Source organism: Corythoichthys intestinalis, chromosome 18, assembly GCF_030265065.1.
Source record: "Corythoichthys intestinalis isolate RoL2023-P3 chromosome 18, ASM3026506v1, whole genome shotgun sequence".
Classification (NCBI taxonomy): Eukaryota; Metazoa; Chordata; class Actinopteri; order Syngnathiformes; family Syngnathidae; genus Corythoichthys; species Corythoichthys intestinalis.
In genome coordinates this window covers 21125159-21147535 of record NC_080412.1, presented here as the reverse complement: position 1 = coordinate 21147535, position 22377 = coordinate 21125159, and the positions used below count along the sequence as shown (strand labels likewise).

At 39.6% G+C, this 22377-nt stretch overlaps 1 protein-coding gene and 1 long non-coding RNA gene across 7 annotated transcripts in view; one reads left to right on the top strand and one right to left on the bottom strand.

The window, feature by feature from the left end:
- Positions 1 to 270: 270 nt before the first annotated feature.
- Positions 271 to 3468, bottom strand: LOC130906291 (uncharacterized). Its single transcript, XR_009061283.1, has 4 exons — positions 3319 to 3468; positions 981 to 1034; positions 619 to 706; positions 271 to 477 (listed from the first exon to the last, which is right to left on the bottom strand). It is a non-coding gene; the product is annotated as an uncharacterized LOC130906291 (long non-coding RNA).
- Positions 3385 to 22377, top strand: part of LOC130906286 (glutamate receptor 4) — a 226358-nt gene continuing 207365 nt past the window's right edge. For 3 of the 6 annotated variants that reach the window (XM_057820452.1, XM_057820454.1, XM_057820453.1), the window contains exons 1-2: positions 3386 to 3810; positions 19189 to 19347. In XM_057820452.1, the coding sequence (XP_057676435.1) occupies positions 3720 to 3810; positions 19189 to 19347 (250 nt within the window). In that variant the 5' untranslated portion in view covers positions 3386 to 3719. Of the gene's footprint in view, positions 3811 to 19188; positions 19348 to 22377 lie in introns of all 6 variants that reach the window. The other 3 variants (XR_009061281.1, XM_057820451.1, XM_057820455.1) reach the window with 3 other exon arrangements.

The window sequence follows — 22377 nt, the reverse complement described above, 5'->3', positions numbered from 1 at the left end:
GTACCGTGCCCACATGAAGCTTCAAGAAATGAACCCTTCTTGAACCAATTGGCTCAAGTGGTTCAGTGCCTCACAAGGCTTATTCTAACCATCACAACTAACCACCCTCAAAAGCTCCCACATACTCACGTCTTCCAAAAACTTTGTGATTTTTCTCCCTCCTTTCATAAGCGGCAGAGCCCCTTGATTGGTGACGAGAGACCATGTGTTGCCTAATCAGGCAATTGGTTGCATGTGAGGTGGTCACCTCTCTGGAGTGTCACTTTCCAGGATGCTGAGGATTCTTGTACTTTTTGTGATATCCCCGGTGAGGTCGCTGTCCAAGGTGCTGAACCTCTGTGGTGAGCCCTGTGGAACTAACCACTGGGACGCCACAAGACGTGATATCTATGTCGTGAGGCGCCACCTGGGCATCATATACTGAACAGCCGTAACCCAATAGGAACAGTAAGTGACCAAATTTTGACAGGAAGTTACCTGGAAATGCCCGAAAAATCAACAGGAAGTTTACTGACCACTATACAAAAGCCTTCTCACGCAATCTCTCCATAAATTGCATATTTTAGTTTGAAGTATTTTACCTTGTTAAATTGCATATTTTAGTTTGAAAAACCTTACCTTATTAACTGCAGCTGAAGGTGATACTTTCAATCCCTCTGCAAATGGATTGGTGCAAATGACCAAATGTTTATCATCGTCGATAGCACTGAAACAGTGGAGAAATAGCAGGTGAATTCGATTATTAATGGTATCTTAATGAAGTATCGACAGACGAGCATGTCTCTGCTGCATCATAGACTGGCTGCGTTATTGATCACGATGTTGCTGCAAGATATTAAGTATGCATGTAAACGTTAGATTAGTTGTAAAAACATTTAACGGTTTACATCCGATCCAATTGAAAGGGGCGAATCAACATTTGTTCAGTAAATGAGTAAATTTGTATTTCAGTATTGAAATAAAGTAAATACTGTAGTAACCTCATTGACTGCCATCTTGACTATCCAAATGGATTGGATGTCGAGCGCCGTCAACTGCAGTGAAAGAAGAGCATTCACAGTTAGTCAGTTTAAATGAATTGGACAAATATTGATGTCAATGAATTAAATAGTATGAAAGGATAAACCTTTCGGGTATTATTGGGCGTAGTGTATTTCTATTTTGTTCTTGTATTTTGTAAATGTATTTATAAATGAAAAATATATAAGTAATGCTTAGTTTTCTAAATATACAGTATATGTGGGTTGGAAGTGGTCCGGAACGCTGTTTCGGGGCCTGAACGGTGCTTTGATTCCGAAAATATGATGGCAACTGTCAATACTCTATGTAAAAAAAAATGGCCAGGCTGCCACACACACATCTCATCTATATAATAAGAAAACTTTTTTTTTTTACCATGTTTATTTACAAACGTTTTCAATGAACAACAAACAGTGACGATCAATTTCTACCAGTTGTTGGCATTTTCTACTGTCACCATGACATTCAAGAGACAAGATACACACATAAATATATATAAAAAATTTTTTAAAAATCACCGCATGAAGAAATGTGTATAGAAATGTTGTATATTTGACAAAATAATCGCGTTTCTGAAGTTTGAGCCTGAAAGGGGAAGAATCCGGAAGTAACACGTCACACCGAGAACAGCGACGGCAGCGCTCCATACGGCCGCCATACAAAGCCCTTCAAACAATGATTCAAACAGCGATATAAGCGATAGATCGAGCGCAAGTGAGGAGATCCAATTTTTTTTTAGAGTTGGAGGAATAGGAGGAGGTTGGAATTTTATGTTGGACCATACATGTATTAGCCAGACGCTAATCAGGATGCAAACAATGTGCCCAGACTACCTGATTATTATTATTATTATACTGTTATTATTTTTATGATTTGAAGCATGTCAGGTAAATAAACCACCTACTATTTCCTGGGGTAAATGAAAAGTTTTGACGAATCCCCGATCGTGTTGTGGAATCAACAGTAGAAACTAGCGATGTTAGCTTTTATTTACCTGACATGTTTTGGCGAACACTCCCGCCTTCGGACCCTCTGACGAAGGCGGAAGTGTTCGCCAAAGCATGTCAGGTAAATAAACCTCCCACTATTTCCTGGGATAAAAGAAAGGTTTTGACGAATCCCCGATCATATTATGGAATGAACAGTAGAAGCTAACGTCGTTAGCTTTTATTTACCTGATATGTTTCGGCGAACACTTCCGCCTTCGGATCCTCTGACGAAGGCGGAGGTGTTCGCCGAAACACGTCAGGTAAATAAACCACCTACTATTGCCTGGGATAAAAGAAAAGTTTTGACGAATTTATAAGTGTAGGCAAAATGAACTCAATACAACCAGGATCGGGGATTGCCACGAGTTAGCTTCTACTGTTCATTCCACAACACGATCTGGGTTTTGCCTCGAGTTACCTTTCGGCTAACGTCGCTACCTTCTACTGTTCATTCCACAACAGTTGGCAGCTCTGCTTTGACAAAGTCATCAGTCATCTATCCAAAAATCACACTTACTTTTTTGCAAATCCTTGATCATAAGCAGACCGGTTGAGGAAGCAGGCTTCGTCGAAGTGTTTGTAGCAGAGAACACTACTCGATGATGGCGTGAAATTCATTCGCTTCGTGCGAACGAAAGATGTCAATTTACGTGCCCTGCTATCCTTTGGCCACTCATACAACTTTTCTTTAAATTGGAAACAATACATCGCCACACACCGCCGTGGCATTTTACCGAGGAGCAATGCAACAATACTGTTCTATGGCGGACTTCCCTCGCCGTTCTTTGTGTGACGTCATTTCCAAAGATTTCCGAAGATCATCGAAGAAAAGCGTTTTCGTTGTCAAGGGCGTTGCTATGGGTTCAACAAAGAATATGGAAGGGTTGCGTTAAAAAAATAACGAAAATATGCTTATAATTGTTTAGCCATTGATGTTATTCAAAAACATGCTTGGCCAACCTTACTTCACATTTGGTCTTTAATGCGCCATGAATCTGGTATGGCAGCATATAGACATATTGTTCTATCAAACACAACAGTTTTTTTGGCTTGAAATACAGCAGTTTATTTTGAAGAGGAGTGCAAGAGCAGAAACTGCTTTTTCAGCCTTCTCTGTGTTTTCCGCCCTATATAATTATTAAAGGGACCTGGTGACATGGCAAAAAAAAAATCTTTATGAGGTTAAGTTTTGTTTTTGTTCTTTTTTATTTTTATTTTTTTATTGACTAAATAAAGCATAGTCACTTGCCCCTTAAAGGTTATAAGGTAAAAGTGGCAGGCGCGCATGCACCTGCCCGGTCCTGCTTACCGAAAAGGGGGGAAAGGGCGCATGTGTGTGCCGCATCCAGACGACTCACTGGCCGCCTCTGGATGATGTTCACCCCCCTCCGCGCTCCCCCTCCTCTTCCTCTCCTCTTCCTCCTTTCCGTGGCGCGGTGCGCAAAGCTCCAGCGCCGGACTGGATGCAGTTTTGTCAGTCCAAAAACGCTGCTGGAGATCTCCAAAGAAATAGGAAAAACAGGGGGAGGGAAAAAAAAGACAAGAAGCCAGACATGGATATTTAAATGCTGTCAATTCGTCACTCAGTTTTATTTTATTTTTTGGGTGATGATTTCTCTCTTTACATGTAGATGTTGCTCCTGCCCCGCGAGCGGTTAAACGAGAAGCGGCTGCTTCCAATGACTCCAATCAGTTTTTAACCGCTACAAGATGAGGATTTCTTCCCGACGCTGGGTTTTGTTGATATTTTGGGGCTTGTGGAGACTGTCCTTGGCTGCTTTCCCCAGCAGTGTCCAGATCGGTAAGTGCAAAGAATACTCGAGAGCGTTTATTTTTCATTGTATTTTCTTTTTTTCCAAAGAAAGGATCGCGCATGAATGAATGAATGCGGTGCGCGGACGTCCTGACAGAGTCTTTTCATTTGGATTCTAGCACATTTTCTTGGATGTGTGCGCTCAAATCTCGGTTACGTTCGTGGATGCTTTTCAGCATTCACTTACTCTGTGCGTGTGTTTATGTGTGTGTACGGGGAGCGAGTGTGCATCCCGTCAGCGCACTGCAGCAAAGTGACTGCTTTTCTCCGTGCAGCCTGCATGTGCACGGGTTGTGCGTGTGTGCATTGCAATTAACCCTTTATAGTGCAAGTGACTGTTTTTGCTCATTTGAAAAAAACTTGGCGGGCACATAAGTGGTCATCACATTTTGGGTCATGGCCAAAATGTTAATACTTGGCATAGTATTAGTGTGGTTATCTTTTTATTTTATATGTACTACAATTTTTCGACTATAAAATGCCTCTTTTGCTCAATTTTTGAATCCTGCGGCTTATAGTCTGTGCGGTTTTCTTATGGTCAGGTGCGCCTTTATAATCCAAAAATTACAATGTATTATTTGAATAAATAAAACTAGGAATTAATAAAATAATAATTGTTACTATGATTGAATGAATTAAAATGAATTAAAAATACTCTAGTTATTGGTTTAATTGAATTAGTGTGATTAAAAAAAGGGGCAATGCAGCAAACTGCGCCTTTTATAATCCAAAAAATTACAGTATATTATTTGAATAAATAAAACTATGAATTAATAAAAACGAAATTAAAATGAAAACAAACAGAAATACTATAGTTATAGCCCCAAATAAGACTTAATTTGAATAATAAAATAGCATTAAAAACAATTTTTAAAAAATCCTTTCTTTGATTGAAAAAAAGTAAAAAAAATAAATAAACATAAATAAAAAGAAAAATTTCAATTTTAGCTTAGTTTTGCCCTTTTTGTTTTAGTTATTAAGTAAATAAATATAAGACAATAATTACTATAAATTTATTACCTGTCATTGATAACGATAAATGTCCAATTATTTATTTACTGGCTGGGACTGACTGTGAATGCTCATGTTTCAGGGCCATTGACAGCCAATCCGTTTGGACCGGGAGGGTCCCCCTCCCAGTCAAAACGGATTGGCTGTCGAGCGCCGTCAACGGCAGCCAAAGAGTTCAATGACTGTCCTATAAAGGGTGAAACCCCACAGAAATAGGCAAGATTTGCCTAATTACGTACTAGCGTTGGTTTCAAGCAGGGGTGGTAACATATCGTAACTCATTGGTAGCAATGACGGCGATTAAACGTCCAATCTGCTTTGAACAAAATGGATTGGACGTCTATCACTGGCAATGTCGCTGAAACGTGGTCAGTCACGACCAGTTGGAATTGATTGAATGTCTTTACTTTAAATCATCCATAGGAGTGACTGCAATACTGAAGCACACCCACGGCTCAAAAAGAGGGCAAGAGCTATTGAAAAGGGACGGATGGATGAATTTTATTTTTTACAGCATTGACATATTGCTCACCCTCCCTCCTGATGCGAAATGACACACTGTTCCAATGATTGTGCTTGTCTCTTTATATTATATGATACACTATAGTACCCCCAGGGAGTTCAGAGGTCGGGTTCTGTTATGAAAGCACACTGCTCAACCGGCGGCAATATGCCATTGTGCTGTTATAGTCAAAAGTAGCCAAGTGGACTAATGCTAACCAAATGATCAGTGGTCAATCGGATCCCCAAAAACATACAGTATGTGATACACAACTCTGGTCAAAAGTTAGTGTTGTCAAGGCAAGTCAAAACAGAAGTCAGGGTTAAGCATTGCGCCCTTCAAGCATTGATGAAAACCAACTAAACCCCTATATGAGCAAGCACTTGGCAACAGAGGCAAGAAAAAAACTAAGGAAGAAACCGACACCTCAATACTTGTCGGGGGGTCGTCTTAATTGGAGAGGCATAGTAGAGGGATAGTGGGAAGCGGAAACATGATCGAGAGTTTGTGTGACCAGCGTTGGCTATCAACAAACCACAGGCGGACAGTGGCCTTAAACGTGTAATTAGTTGGACTATATACAGCATGTCGGCTACACTACTATGTTTATTATCCGGATTAGTTGTTAGACTGATAATGTAGGCGGATAATATTACCTGCTGCTTAATATGGACTGCTGTCTCCATACAACAATAGGACACTAAGGAAGGGACGTCATGCCGTCGCCATTTTTAGTGCTGTATAACGGCATCGTAAACAATGGAGGTGGATGATCACGACGTGGCATTGCTGCTCCTCTTTTCTTGTCCACACATTTTTCTTGAACCCTCAAACTAAGTCTCAATAATATGCTTCAATTCAGTGCCAATTTGTGGTCCTCACATCGCGGATGACTCGGAGATGAGCGTTTTTTACAGAGCTCGTCACCCGCGTTGTCTCCGATCAGCCAGCTGCTGGGCTGGCCCCTCCCAACTCAATGCCGACTGAAGATGAGTATATAAAAATGCGTAGAGGAAAATTAAACCCCGAAAAGTGACCTGTGTGGTACCTACAGTCAAAGAGGCACACGATCAGTTTTTTCCCATGACATTTCTGATTGTCAAAACTGTCGCCACTTCCAGGGTCGCCACTGTTATACACAAGCACTCCTGCTTGCGGCTTCCAGGAAATATACGCAGCGCCACACCATATGCTTCTATTTGTTATTTTCCAAGTGGTGAGAGTGCAACTGAGCATCGATTGTAACATCCCAAGTAACGATGTCAGGCTTTCATTGTTTTCTAAAGACTTATTTCAATCACAAGTCGGCGACTGCTCTTAAAAACCGAGTGTGAGCTCCCTTCACTCTCGCTCCTGTGTGATGCGTTCTATTGTGTTCACGAAAAAAAAAACAGTGATCACAAAATAATGACAGTCTAGAACAGGGGTGGGCAAACAGGTCCTCAAGGGCCGTAGTGGGTTCTTGGTCTTTGTTCCAACTGATCCAGTACAGACAGTTTAACCAATGAGGTTTCTGCTGAAACAAGAAGCACCTGACTGCGATCAACTGATTGCACTTGTAAGACATCAGATTGGTGAAAAGGTTTCCTCTTGAGGGGTTGGAACCGAAACCTGCACCCACTGCGGCCCTTTGTGGAATAGTTGGTCCATCCCTGGTCTAGGAGGCTTAGTAATTTCGAAAGTTGCCGTCGGCGAGTAATGAGTTTCCAGTTCAGAGGTAAACCGGGTGAGCGATGATGCAACATATAAGGCTGCTCCTTTCTACGCATGCGTAGTTTGCGCTAATGCAGGTGTACCTTGCAGAAAAACCTTAAATGTAAGTGTGGAGGAGTATAAAAATAGTCGGCAAAATACCCTGGATAAAATTCTGTCCTAGGGAAGACATAGCCACAAGATGATCGTATTCTACATTGTACAAGAACAAAACAACAACAAAAAACCCTTTGTGACTATTTTGGTAATCAAAATAAAACTTGGCCTCATAAAAACCTGGCATTCAACATACTTGAACATCACATTTCAGGTCCTGTAGGCTGCAATATTTACATTTAGTGTGGCCTACATGACCCAAATGTTATGTTCACATACAGTATATGTAGATGTCAGGTCTCAGTTGCCACGTTTACATGGAGCCAAATATTCCAATTACAATCAGAATATTTGTTCAAACCGAATAAATGTGTTCCATATAAACACCTCATTTGGAATGAACAGGCACAAACCGAATGGAATTTCATTCCATTTCACAGGGGTGGAATATTCCTTTTCCCAAACCGATTAGAAATAAAATTATATCATGTAAACAGGGAAGCGGAATGGTGTCTGGTTGCGTTCTTTCTGCACATGCTCCGTACTGACGTGGTGACGTCACTTGGTGACGTAAGTAACGTCACTTGCAACATGGCTTCCAAGCACACGCACAGCGCACCCACACAACTTTTTAAATGAACGGCGTGTCATTCTGAAGTTTTGTTTCCACTCGAAAAGTTAAAACAGCAGCTGATCTGACGATTGATCTCCATGTTTTGCAACGTGACGCTTTGTTTTGATTAATCTCGCATGTCAGACGGCAGTTGTCAAACGTCCTTTCAGAATAAAGGCAGACACATGTAAACGCTGGATCGGAATAGATGAAGTGACATGTAAACAGCTGATCTGAAATTTCCATTCGGAATTATTTGAATCGGAATGAATAAAAGTCAGCATGTAAACGTGGTTAGTGACAATTATATACAGTCACGATACGACGTGCCCAATTACATGATTTTGACTCACCGACGCTGGAGTCTCGTCCGCCATTTTGTCTCCAGTTTTTTTTTTTAAAAAAATTTTTTTTATGTTAATTGTTTTAGTTAATGTTGACCTTTGTTTTGTGATACATGCGTTTATTTTGGCTCCAGAAACAGAAAAGGTAGTACTTCCACCCGTGAGTACGAGCGCATGTGCACACAAAGAAGAACGTATTTGCACGCGTGATGAAGAGGGCACGAGCACACACAAGGAACAGCGCATTTGCCCCCACGAAGAAGTCGCGCAGCCAAGTGAGAGAGAGGGGGATAGATTACAGCTATAAGCTTGCGCGCTCATTTGTTGCTTGTGAAGCATCCACAGAGGCAACACCAGTACATAATACCTTTTGAACTGTTTTCACTTGTAGTCAAATACTTGGGGCAAGTTTATGTGATTATTTCTTATGATGTGCGGATGCTAACTGATACATGCTAATTGTTTGTGTGGATTGCTATTGCCGGATCAGCAGCTAGTTACAAACACAAATTTGAATTGCTGTTGTTGAAGATGAAACTGATTTAATTTCTTTTTTAGTTTCATTCTGCACGTGTTGATATCATGAGCAGCTGAGTAAAGTCGGCAAACCACACGGACATCTGACACAGTCATTTTGGAGCTTAGCTCATGGTCTAGTTAGGACTTTGCTCCAACATCTTGGTGAGGACAGCACAATGACGTATAATGCGTGGTTTTGGATGGTGATTTTGAGATTTTGGGGGTGTTTAGGGTTACTTGAAGCGTTTATTCTGACACGGAAATTCGTGTTACGTCGCCAGCGTAGGAACGGAACTCGTTTGGAACATGGGGACTACCTGTATATGTGAAATGTGAATAAGTAAATATGACTTAAGGCAATTTTATTAATTTTAAAATGAATGAAATCAGTAAAGCACTTGTTATAGCCTCAAATAACACTATAAAAAAATGAATAAAGTGGAATAAATAATTTTGTTATTCCCGTTTTTATTTTAAAAATGTATGGAGAAGATTTTTAATTAAAAAAAAAAAAAAACAATATAGTCTGCCCTCTATATCATTATTAATTATTAGAAGTTTTATTTACTCATTGCCTGCCATTGAAACCAATAAAAATCTAATTCACCTAATGTCTGGCTGTGAATGCGCATCTTTCAGTGCTATCGACGGTGCTAGACGTCCAATCCATCTGGACTGGGAAGAGCGAATAAACTGATTGGAAATTGAGTGCCGTCAATGCCAGTCAATGAGTTAAATAAGTGCCCCATAAAGCGTTAACAAGTCTTATTCAAAACTTTAGAACAAAAATGTCCTCGTGTATTTCTCAGTTCATTGTTTTTGCGCCGTGCACTGTACCCTTCGCTAGAGATGCTTGTTTGTGTTGCGACATTACCTTCACTCACAAAAGATGTTTTCCGACAGACATTAATAATATCCAAAATACAGCAATTTGAAAGCAGAAGTGTTCACACAGAGTTCACTCTTCAAATGTACTTATACCTTGAATATATAAACCACTTTCATTTTTAGAGATAGTTAAACAACACAACAACTATTGATGTGAACCTAACATGCCCCCAGTTTACTATATACAGCAGTATTTCATGAGCGACATGATCAGACGTCTAACCTCATCACTGGCACTAAAAGAGCTAAACAGATTAGACGTCAATTGCTGTTAATGGCAGCTAATGTGTTTATGACCAGGATAGATTTTCCTGGATGTCCCAGCATACGTTTCATGACTTGGGTCAACGTGTGTGAACATTCTATTCTGACATTAAATCAATCCATCACATCCACAAAAGCCTCAAGTATTCTACGATTCAACAACAACAAAAAATAGATATAGATCTCGTTTACGATGATTAAACTTTACTCCTTTAAAGTTTGTGGTCATCAATAATACCCCCTTAAGGCATTTTTCCTTAAACTTCTTTTCCTCATCTTTCTTACAACTGTTTCTGCTTATGAAAGTCCATTGTGACTCATTAAGCGGTAATAAATTTAGGTTGGTGGAGGTCAACTATTAAAGAAAAAATACACACTGACATTTTGCTTTAAAGGACATTTGCACACAAGAAATATAGCCTGAAGGAATTCCTTTAAAAATGTGAAACAAACTGCCTTCAGGCTAAAATACCTTTGACATTTGCACAAGCATGAACATACATAATGAAGAGCTTTGTACACGAATTAGATTGTAATGTCAAGAAGGCTGAGAGGAACCAATAGGTTATTTTATTTTTGTAGTTTGATGAACATCACAGTTGCTATTGTTTTTATTTCAGGTAAAATCAGATTTTTATTTATTTTTTGCGTTATTATTATTATTTTTTTATAACCTAGAATGCAGTTCTACCAGGTTTGTGCGAGAATTTGTGTTAAAAGTAGCCAGAAAGACATTTTTCATGATACTGTAGTTGGTCTTTTTGAGGCTCTTCTGCACATATGAGGTTTCTCACCAACTCTTTCAATGCTATTGCTGTACTGTTGATAGACGTCCAATCATTTTGCTCTTTTGTGAATTCTAATGAGGTTGAAACTAGTCGACGTCCAATCCATTACTAATGGATTGGAAATGTATTGCCAATGACAGCCAATTTATTTCCGAATTACAGTGGAAAATAAGTATTTGGTCACCTACAAACAAGATTTCTGGCTGTCAAAAAGGTTTAACTTCTTCTAACGAAGCTCCACTCGTTACCTGTATTAATGGCACCTGCTTTAACTCATTATCGGTAGAAAAGACTCCAGTCCACAATCTCAGTCAGTCACACTCCAAACAACACTATGGCCAAGACCAAAGAGCTGTCGAAGGACACCAGAGACAAAATTGTAGACCTGCACCAGGCTGGGAATACTGAATCTGCAATAGGTAAAACCCTTGGTGTATAGAAATCAACTGTGGAAGCAATTATTAGAAAATGGAAGACATACAAGACCACTGATAATCTCCCTCGATCTGGGGCTCCATGCAAGATCTCACCCAGTGGCGTCAAAATGATAACAAGAACGGTGAGCAAAAATCCCAGAACCACACGGGGCGACCTAGTGAACGACCTACAGAGAGCTGGGACCACAGTAACAAAGGCTACTATCAGTAACACAATGTGCTGCCAGGGACTCAAATCCTGCACTGCCAGACGTGTCCCCCTGCTGAAGCCAGTACACGTCCAGGCCCGTCTGCGGTTCGCTAGAGAGCATTTGGATGATCCAGAAGAGGACTGGGAGAATGTGTTATGGTCAGATGAAACCAAAATAGTACTTTTTGGTAGAAACACAGGTCCTCGTGTTTGGAGGAGAAAGAATACTCAATTGCATCTGAAAAACACCATACCCATTGTGAAGCATGGGGTGGAAACATCATGCATTGGGGATGTTTTTCTGCAAAGGGACCAGGACGACTGATCTGTGTAAAGGAAAGAATGAATGGGCCATGTATCAAGAGATTTTGAGTGAAAATCTCCTTCCATCAGCAAGGGCATTGAAGATGAGACATGGCTGGGTCTTTCAGCATGACAATGATGCCAAACACACAGCCAGGGCAACAAAGGAGTGGCTTCATAAGAAGCATTTCATGGTCCTGGAGTGGCCAAGCCAGTCTCCAGATCTCAACCCCATAGAAAATCTGTGGAGGGAGTTGAAAATCCGCATTGCCCAACGACAGCCCTAAAACATTACTGCTCTAGAGGAGATCTGCATGGAGGAATGGGCCAAAATACCAGCAACAGTGTGTGAAAAGCTTGTGAAGAGTTACAGAAAACGTTTGGCCTCTGTTATTGCCAACAAGGGGTACATAACAAAGTATTGAGATTAACTTTTGGTATTGACCAAATATTTATTTTCCACCATGATTTGCAAATAAATTCTTTAAAAATCAAACAATGTGATTTTCCGTTTTTTTTTCCACAGTATGTCTCTCATGGTTGGGGTTTACCCATGTTGACAATTACAGGCCTCTCTAATATTTTCAAGAGGGAGAACTTGCACAATTAGTGGTGGACTAAATACTTATTTGCTCCACTGTATGTCTGTCAGTGAGAATCTGGTGGGCATTTATATTGAGTGTAGTAACTTTGACATATTGTGACAACACTGCAATCGTTCTTCAATGATACCAAGCGTAGCTATTTTACAATTAGACGTGCCAATTACTGGTTTCAAGGTATACTGTGGTATCAAAACTTCAAGGTTTCAAAACCACAAACATTTTCCATCATACCGTCCCGAAGGTATTAGCTTTTTTTATGTCCCAAAAGTGCATGGAGAAACCCCTCGCTTGCAGTCGTAAGGCATAACCCTCCCCCACCGGTTGTTGCTCAGTGTCAGTGAGTCAACTGTGCTACACGATGGAGGAGGTGAAACTCCTAAACTTTCTTCCCCATCTAAGAAAACTAAATCACTGGTATGGGAATACTTTGGCTACAGATATGTTACAGACGGCCGCGGCTTAGAGGAGGAGGGACAACTGATATGAAAAACATGTTTGCGGATGGTGGCTGCCGAGGAGGCAATACTTCCAATATGATTTCGCATTTACTGTATACAAAATTAAAGGTTAGTAAACACTGTCATGAATGTTTTCCACCAGCTACGAGAGTTAACACCAGCATGTTTAGTGTTTCTGGTGGTGGTAAAACATGTAGTTTTTTTTCTTCGGCAACTGTCTGTGTTGAGAGAGTGTGTGTTTATAATGTAAACATGATACGAGTCATACACGCGTGCTTTTTATGGAAAATAATTCAATTATTTTTGTTTTGATGGTAATAATGTTGAGCTGTGGTTGTGTGTTTAGGCTCACCTAAAGGACTGCATTTATTTTATTTAGAATATTTCAATTTATTTTTATTATTATTTTTTAAACATTTTCTAAACTTTACATTATACATATGTTCCAATTCTGTAATATGTTTTGACTAGGGCTGTCAAACAATTAAAATTTTTAATGGAGTTAATTACAGCTTAAAAATTAATTAATCGTAATTAATGGCAATTCAAACCATCTATAAAATATGGAATATTTTTCTGTAAATTATTGTTGGAATGGAAAGATAAGACAAGATGGATATATATATTCAACATGCGGTACATCAGGACTGTATTTGTTTATTATAACAATGAATCAACAAGACGGCATTAACATTATTAACATTCTGTTAAAAAGATCCATGGATAGAAAGACTTGTAGTTCTTAAAAGATAAATGTTAGTACAAGTTATAGAAATTTTATATTAAAACCCCTCTTAATGTTTTCGTTTGAATAAAATTTGTAAAATTTTCAATCAAAAAATAAACTAGTAGCCCGCCATAGTTGATGTCAATAATTACTTACACAATGCTCATGGGTGCTGAAGCCTATAAAATCAGTCGCACCCAAGCGCCAGCAGAGGGCGGCAAAACTCCATAAAACACAACAAGTGAGCGTTTCACTGTAGTGTCATTTATATCTGTCTGAGCGGGGCATCTGCGTTAATTGCGTCAAATATTTTAACGTGATTAATTTAAAAAATTAATTAACGCCCGTTAACGCGATAATTTTGACAGTCCTAGTTTTGACATATAAAAATCCTCCTCAATGGAAAAAAGTTTGTTTGTTTTTAACCCAGATATCTCAAAGTAACACATTTTAGAGCTGTAATTGCAATACCGCGCTATTTTGGCTTAAGGTTATCATACTGTCAGAATATCATACCAGCACTTGCCTATTTACAATTATGCAAAAGTAAAATATTGACTCAATTCACACTCCCACTGCAGTGGGGTTCTGTGATCGCTTGCACACAGAGAGGCTTATTTGGTGTTAGGAGGCAAGGTTTTAGAAGGACCTCCTGTTTCCAAAATGCTTCGATATTCTTTTAATATTAATCATTCACTTGATGCCAACGCATTCATACGATGCGTCAAGACTAGAGGTCATCTCGTCTTGCAATAAAAAAAAGACAAAAGAATCCATACTACAGCAAATGCACATGTACAGATCTAAATAATACTTTTCTCATGCTTATGTACTGTATGCCTAATTTGGCACATTTAGAACCAGGAATGGCAACCTCCAGATGGCTTTTCTCAGTGCGCAGTGCTGCCGAGTTTAGTGGGTGTGAAGGAAAAACGAAGAGTGCAGGCTTTAAAGTGAAATCTATGTATCCTGCAAATGGATTGGCACATTTGACAGAAGCATTCATCTTTGCCTGTTGATGCATTGGCCCATGACTTTGGTGATCCCTTGATATTCCTCCCTTGGGTTCCACCGGCGATTCGACATTCATCTTTCCTGTTGAATGGCCAACACAGAATTGGATGGATGGCTATGACATGTGGCACAGATGTTCATGCGTACCTTCGGGCGCTCTGCTGATCCCTGATTTTTCACCCCAAAGACGCTGCTGCTTTGGTGCAAAACAGTTGATGAATAAACAGAAGCCGGGAATCGAATGACATTCCCATTGGCCCAGCTCCAATTTGTCCTTCGTGGTGTACAACTAGTGTTTAACTGCTAATGTGGAATAGATGCCGAACAGACTGCTGAATGGTATACAAATGAATACATGCTCTGTTTAACGAGGACAAATAAAGGCCTGCATGGTCTAGCAGTTAGGATCCCTTCAAAAAGATGGCATGGTTACAGGCCACATAGGCTTAAAGCGCAAGATGAGGTTTTGATGAAATACATCTCAGCGGAAAGAATCTTGTTTAACAATTTGAAAAAAAAAAAAATAATAATAATGATGTTGTAATTATGATGTGCAATAGTGGAGAAAAATTTCAATAAAAAAACTATTTCCTGGAAGTTGGCAAAATAGCTGTCGTCAGACATTTTTAAATGTCAATGCTGTTTTAGCCGGTCAAATGAGATTATTTCTGATTGTCCTGCCTACTCATACATTGTCACTCACTGGGGCTACCCACCCATACATTGCTATTTAAGAAACAGCCCTTTTAGGTTTTTTTTCGGACAAAAATACTTATTAGTCTTGGTCATATTTTAGTAATTTCAAAATGTGTTCGTCTTCGTTTAGTTTTTGTTGACGAAATCTCGCACAAATTTCATCCTGTTTTCGTCGACAGTTACTCAAATGTTTTCGTCTGCAAAATTCAAAAGTTTTTGAACAAAAATAACAGATGCCGAAAATTTCGAATAAACATAGAGGAACAGATGTTGTAGCGTCTACAAGGACAACGCCAACTTGGTGATGATAATACAGTACATACTCAGCAGGAAACACACCTGGAAGCCACGAACTTTATGTAACATAAATAAATAAATAAATGTCCGAGCGTTTAGCACTGGGAAATCTGAGTTTTTCTTGCTAATCTTAGCCATTCTTAGTTATTCTTCTAGCCAGAAGTTGCAAGCAACCAGTGTTTCCCAGCAATGGCTCATTTGCCAAACAATACAGCTGAAGTGGGCTGTCAGCTAAATACTATTTTGCCAACTGGCTCTCCACTAGACTTACGGACCAGAAAAGCCAAGTGGCCCTGCTTTAGACTGACCAGTGTTTTAAGAGGACGATCGCCATTCTGAAGCTAATGCTAACTCGAATGCTACGTTAATGCTAGGAGTTACATTTAGCATGTGATGTTCAGTCAGCACAGAACTTTAAAGGCTAAAGCAGCACTGCATATTTTCTCTTGCCCAGATAAGAATACAAATCTTACCGTCTTTCCAAACAGGCAAGATGGAGTTAAGCCTAACTTGAGACACATCCTAATCTCCGGTAAGGAGAGTGAGGGAGAGGCGCGGCATATCTCACATGAGTGAGACGACACAAACACTGCCACGACGCAAGCTGATGTACGCCATGTAAAATATGAATATTGTGAAAACTGTGTCGCATTTTCGTCTCCATGTCGTCTCATCAGACGAAAACTGGCATGTCTCATTATGTTTGTCTCCCAAGCCACGTTTTTAGCTCGTCAACGTCAACACAAAATTGTTCAGCGACAAAACATTTACGTTATCGTCATTGTTGACGAAAACAACACTGTTGACAAACGAGATTTAATTCATCTGAGAAGTGAAGCAGACATCCCTGGAGTCTCACACGGAGGAAAGAAAAAGACAGATTTGCACTGGTACAGAAATGATTGAAAACATGATTTTACCTGTTTAAAGTGTACTATAGCAGCATTTGTGTGCAGCGTGAACATGGCACGACTGAGGTCACACTTGTCATTCAGTGGCTGCGTTCGCAGTGTCAATTTTTTTGTTGTAAACATTTTCTTTGTTATCATAAATTTTCATTGTACATATTCAGATTCTTTGAGTAACCATATTTCATGTGAACGTCATTTAGAGCGGTTGGACAAAATGATGGAAACACATCAACCAAAACTAATTTAATATGGGGTAGGTCTGCCTTTTGCTGCAATTACAGCCTCAATTCTCTGAGGTATTGATTCATAAAACTTGTGAATTGTCCAAAGGAATTTTAAGCCATTTTTCAGTTGGACTGCCCGCTAATTCTTTTAAGAGATGATGACGGTGGAAATCAATGTCTTCAATGAATCTCAAAAACTGACCATAACTGCTCAATAATGCAATACGAGATGCTCAACTTCATTACAATGGTCCCCATGCCTTTCTTTAACAATTATGTTCAATGATTATGATGCCAAAATGTTAGGTGCTTCCATTATTTTGTCCAATTCTCGTTTATTGAATAATGCCTGCCAGCCCCTCCCAGTCTAAACGAGTTGGGTGTCAGTTGCCGTCAATGGCGGCCAAATGAGCTAAATATTTCTATGGATTTGACAACATAATGGACCTCCTAAGGAAACCATGTCTGCCATTTCTACAAAGATGAGTTTCACATTCTTGAGCTAGTATCAGCAACCCACGGCCGCATGCGGCTTTTTGGTGCTGCCCTAGAAGCTCCCTGGAGCTTTTTCAAAAATTAGAATGGAAAAAGATGGGAGAGGGAAATATATTTATTGTTTTAATATGGTTTCTGTTCGAGGACAAACATGACACAACCATCTTCTAATTCATTAATATTGTAATGAACTTAAACTTCAGGTGGCATCGTAAAGCAGAGTATTCACGTGGTGCGTCATTCTCCATTAAATGCACTGCCGGGAAAATAAACATTTAATCATGAAGGCTCATTATGTAATTCTAGCCAACTTAGTCATTTTGATTGTAGGGTAAAATAGCTAATATAGATACTGACCACAAGTACTGGCACCTCGGCAATTCTGTCAGATAATGCTCAATTTCTCCCAAAAAAATGATTGCAATTACAAATGCTTTGGTAGTAATATCTTCATTTATTTTGCTTGCAAAGAAAAACACAAAAGAGAATGTTTTTTTTTTTTTTTTTTTTTTTTTTTTTTTTTTTTAAATCATTATCATTTTACACAGAACTCCAAAAATGGGCCGGACAAAAGTATTGGCACCCTCAGCCCAATACTTGGTAGCACAACTTTTAGACAAAATAACTGAGAAAAACTGCTTCCGCTATCCATCAATGAGTTTCTTATAATGTTCTGTTGGAATTTTAGACCATTCTTCTTTGGCCAACTGCTCCATGTCTCTGAGATTTGAAGGGTGCCTTCTCCAAACTGCCAGATTCAGGTATGGACTCATTGCTGGCCACTTTAGAAGTATCCAGTGCTTTCTCTTAAACCATTTTCTAGTGCTTTTGGAAGTGTGTTTTGGGTCATTGTCCTGCTCCAAGACCCATGATCTCTGAGGGAGACCCAGCTTTCTCACACTTGGCCCTACATTATGCTGCAAAATTTGTTGGTAGTCCTCAGACTTCATAATGCCATACACACGTTCAAGCAGTCCAGTGCCAGATGCAGCAAAGCAACCCCAAAACTTGGGGACCGTGTTCTTTTCTTTGAAGGTCTCGTTTTTTCCCCTGTAAACTCCATGTTGAGGACTTTTCCCAAAAAGCTCTACTTTTGTCTCATTTGACCAGAGACTATTCTATTTTTTGGCTTTATCAGGTAAGTTTTGGCAAACTCCAGCCTGGCTTTTTTTTTATGTCTCTGGGTCAGAAGTGGGGTCTTCCTGGGTATACTGCCATAAAGTCCCTTCTCATTCAGACGCCGACCGATAATACAGGTGGACACTGTTGTACCCTCAGACTGCAGGACCGCTTGAACTTGTTTGGATGTTAGTCAAGGTTCTTTATCCGCCATCAGTGCAATCTTTCATTGAAATCACTCGTCATTTTTTCTTTTCCGTCCACATCTACGGAGGTTAGCCACAGTGCCATGGGCTTTACACTTATTGATGACACTGTACACGGTAGACACAGCAACATTCAGGTCTTTGGAGATGGACTTGTAGTCTTTAGATTGCCCATACTTCCTCACAATTTTGCTTCTCAAGTCCTCAGACAGTTCTTTGGTCTTCTTTTCTCCATGCTCAGTGTGGTACACACAAGGACACAGGACAGAGGTTGAGTCAACGTTAATCCATTTTAACTGGCTGCAAGTGTGATTTCGTTATTGCCACCACCTGTTATGCGCCACAGGTAAGTAACAGGTGCTGTTAATTACACAAATTAGAGAAGCATCACATGATTTTTCAAAGGGTGCCAATACTTTTGTCCGGCCCATTTTTGGAGTTTTGTGCAAAATGATAATGATTTAATATTTTTTCCATGCTCTTTTGTGTGTTTTCATTGCAAGCAAAAAAAAATTAAGATATTACTACCAAAGCATTTGTAATTGCAATCATTTTCTGGGAGAAATTGAGCATTATCTGACAGAATTGCAGGGGTGCCAGTACTTTTGGCCAGCAGTGTACATACAGGATGTGTTGCCTTCCTTATACGGCTTTTAATTTTTTGTGGCTCTGGACATACTTGTTTTTTGTTTTTTTCTTTTGTTCCAATATGGCTCTTTCAGCATTTTGGGTTGTCGACCCCTTGTCTAATGCATCAGGTTCCCCAGTTTCTCAGGATATTGTCACAGGTTCCATAGATTGTAGCAGTTAAGTTTGTCATTTAAAACAAAATGATGAGCAGTCCCTGGAGTTTAGAGGTTGTCTAGCCATTTTGGTCCAGATAATTCCGCTCCATTTTTTTATCAAACTGAGAATCCTTAACATGAATTGTCTTTGTGCCCCTCAGGCGGCCTGTTTATCCGAAACACGGATCAGGAGTATACTGCCTTTCGTTTGGCCATCTTTCTGCACAACACCAGCCCCAATGCCTCGGAAGCGCCCTTCAACCTGGTGCCTCATGTGGACAACATCGAGACGGCCAACAGCTTCGCCGTCACCAATGCCTGTAAGTTTTGTGCTTTTAGGATGGGTTTGCACAGCATTAACACTGTGTTGATGAAGTGTTTTGTGAGAGACATAGTAGCTTTTAATTAGATGATAATGCTTGTATACTAAAGTTTGGCCTTATCTCAATTTCAGCACTTGTTTCGGTAATACAGTCGCTTGACACTATCTGGTGTTATTATTAGATCTTTTTTGTGAATAGGTGATGCATTTTACAGAGTTTGCTGCTTGATAAAAATAAGATACAAGTAGAATATTTCAGACAACACTGTTTAAATGTTTTGTCTCAATTAGAAATGACTTATTTTCTTAAGTGGATACCATGGCATACTAACTGAATACAGGACACAAACCGTTTCTGATGTGATGTGAGAGAACGTCAGTGTTGACTCACATGTTAAATTGTGCGTCAAATGCCAGCTAAATGTAGTATTTGTGCGATTTCCATAGTTGGTCCTAATACAATGTGCATTTTCTAATTACCTGATATTCAATGACAATTCCAGCGTAGAACATCCGTGTTTCTTCTGGCGATGTATTTGTAAATATGTCTGTGTACTGGGTGATATTGTTCGATGAGGAGCCTACAAAAGTCAGAAAGCACAAAGGCTCAGTGTCTTGCACTATGAACAGTGTGGTCTGCTGTAAGAAAAATCAATGTGGAAACCAAGCAGAGAATGAAGTGCCAATCGAAGGTTGCGTTATTTGTGAGCTACTTTTGTTTTGTTATTGTGTGTGACAGATTTCGAACATGGGCGAAAAAGACTGTACTCGTATTTATTCAATAGGTCTGTTGTTCAGACAGGAGGCAGAAAATATCATGTTGCCGACGTCTGTTTATAAATGTGGACGTGTGACACCACTCAATAATGGTCCTGCTGATTTTTTCCCAGTTTCTTTCCTTTTTTTTTTTTTTTGCATAGAGATTGAAGTCATCTGCATTGGAAGCTATACACCTAAATTGTTTAATTTCACTGGAATATTAGCAAAATGCTTCCTGGATAAAAGTAGTGTGACTTAACTAAATTTTGGTCATTAAAAACAGTAAAATGAGTTCAAAAGTGTCAATTTGCTGTAGTTTTTGAGATAATCTCCACAGAAAATGTTAAATTTAAGCAATTTAGGCAAAAATGGATATTAGCCGGTAATTGAAATGGTTATTTCTGGGTAAGCATATCGCCCTAAAAAATTGTTTACCTTTTCGGAATATAACAGTGTAGGCGAGAGCTTTGACATATTATGCTGTTTCAATGTATTGCTTAAATCCTGGTGTTTTGGAAGTGCACAAAATTAATTGATGTAAGCACATTTCATAAGCGGTGGCACACACTTGTATATCCAACTCATGTCAAATATAGCAACTTGTAAAAGAGATGTACCGTAATTTTCGGACCAAAAGCCCCTAATTTTGTTCTTCATTTTGAATCCTGCGACATATAGTCCATTGCGGCTTATTTGTTGATTTATTTGGGTTAACAGGTAACACTTTATTTGATAGCGGCGTCACAAGAACGTCATAATTGTGACATGACACTATCATGGGCATTCCTGAATGCTTATGACAGATGTCATTAAAGGGATCCTCTATTTTTAAGACAAGTAATTCTTAAAAGATAAATGTTAACATGAGTTATAATAATTTGATATTAAAACCCCTCTTAATGTTTTTGTTTTAATAAAGTTTGTAAAATTATTCTAAGTGATAGGTCGCCATTCTTGTTATGTCGCAGTGCGTGACGTCACTGGTCCCGTTGCCGAAATTCCAGCGTGTCACTCGTTAGCTTTTCCAACATGTCGGCAGTTCTACCCTTCCTATTTGAACCAGATCTGAAAAGTGAAGAGCAGGACAGCACTGTCGGTCGTTCACAAGATGAGCTTCAGGGAAAAATGCGTGCAGCAAATACCTGATAAGACAAAAGTTGGGCAAAACTGGTGATGCGAGAGTGTGTGCTGTTTGGAACTCCGGTTTCATTAGCAGATATTCAAGGTAAGCATATTGCGTTTTCAAACTTATCCCCAATATAATTATGTAGATTGTTAACATCCAGAGCTGTCGTGTGCTTACAGTAAGAGCACACCTTGTGTAATCCATGTCTTGTACATTGTAACGCGTGGTAGGTAGGATACGTGTATAAAAGTACCAAAAAGGGGAGAAGCTTCCACTATGCACATTTATTCACAAAAAATATTTCCACCTTGACCACTCTTCACTCGGGAGCTCAGCAGTGAGCAAACACGCGTTCCCTGACGAACTCCAACAATGTTGTGAGGTCCACGTCAGAGTCACTGTCGTCACTGTAGCATGCCATAGTGCTTTACCTATTTAGTATGATTTGGGGAAAACTCCCACGAAGAATAGTCAACATAAAAGATAACAATAGTAATCCAAATCCGCGTTTTTTACTCACTCGAAGATCCAGGAATTAGACCGATCCCATGGCAATATCGCAGCCGTCGATTACACAAAATGGACTGATCAGAAAAGCCGCTGTGGGACCGGCGAATCAAAAAAATGGACAGATCCGAAACCAATATTGCAGAGGTGGTGGGACCGTCGGATCCAGAAAATAGACGGATCCCTTACTTGACTGAGGATCCAGGAAAAATGTTCGGGCGCCAGTTGTAACGCGTGGTGGGTAGGGTACGTGCATACAGGGACCAAAAAGGGGGAGAAGCTTCCTCTTATGCACATTTATTCACTAAAAATAATAATTCCACCCTGACCACTCACTTCACTCCCCTTGTTTCCATTTGACTGGAAATTGCATCCAAAAGCAGCACATCATGGCATTTTACTTCGCGGGTTTTGGCAGCAATAAGCAATTGTTTAACAAGCTACACATTTGGAAAGATACCAGTTACGTCATCACTGAGAGCCCGCAAACCATGGCGCAAACTAACGGTCAAAATATGGACTAAATATTATAAAATATTGCCATTGATTTAACATTTTATGTGTTTCTAACAACATATTTTAGTACAAGAGAACAAATGCCGTTTATTAGAGCCTACATGTATTTAAGTTAGAGGA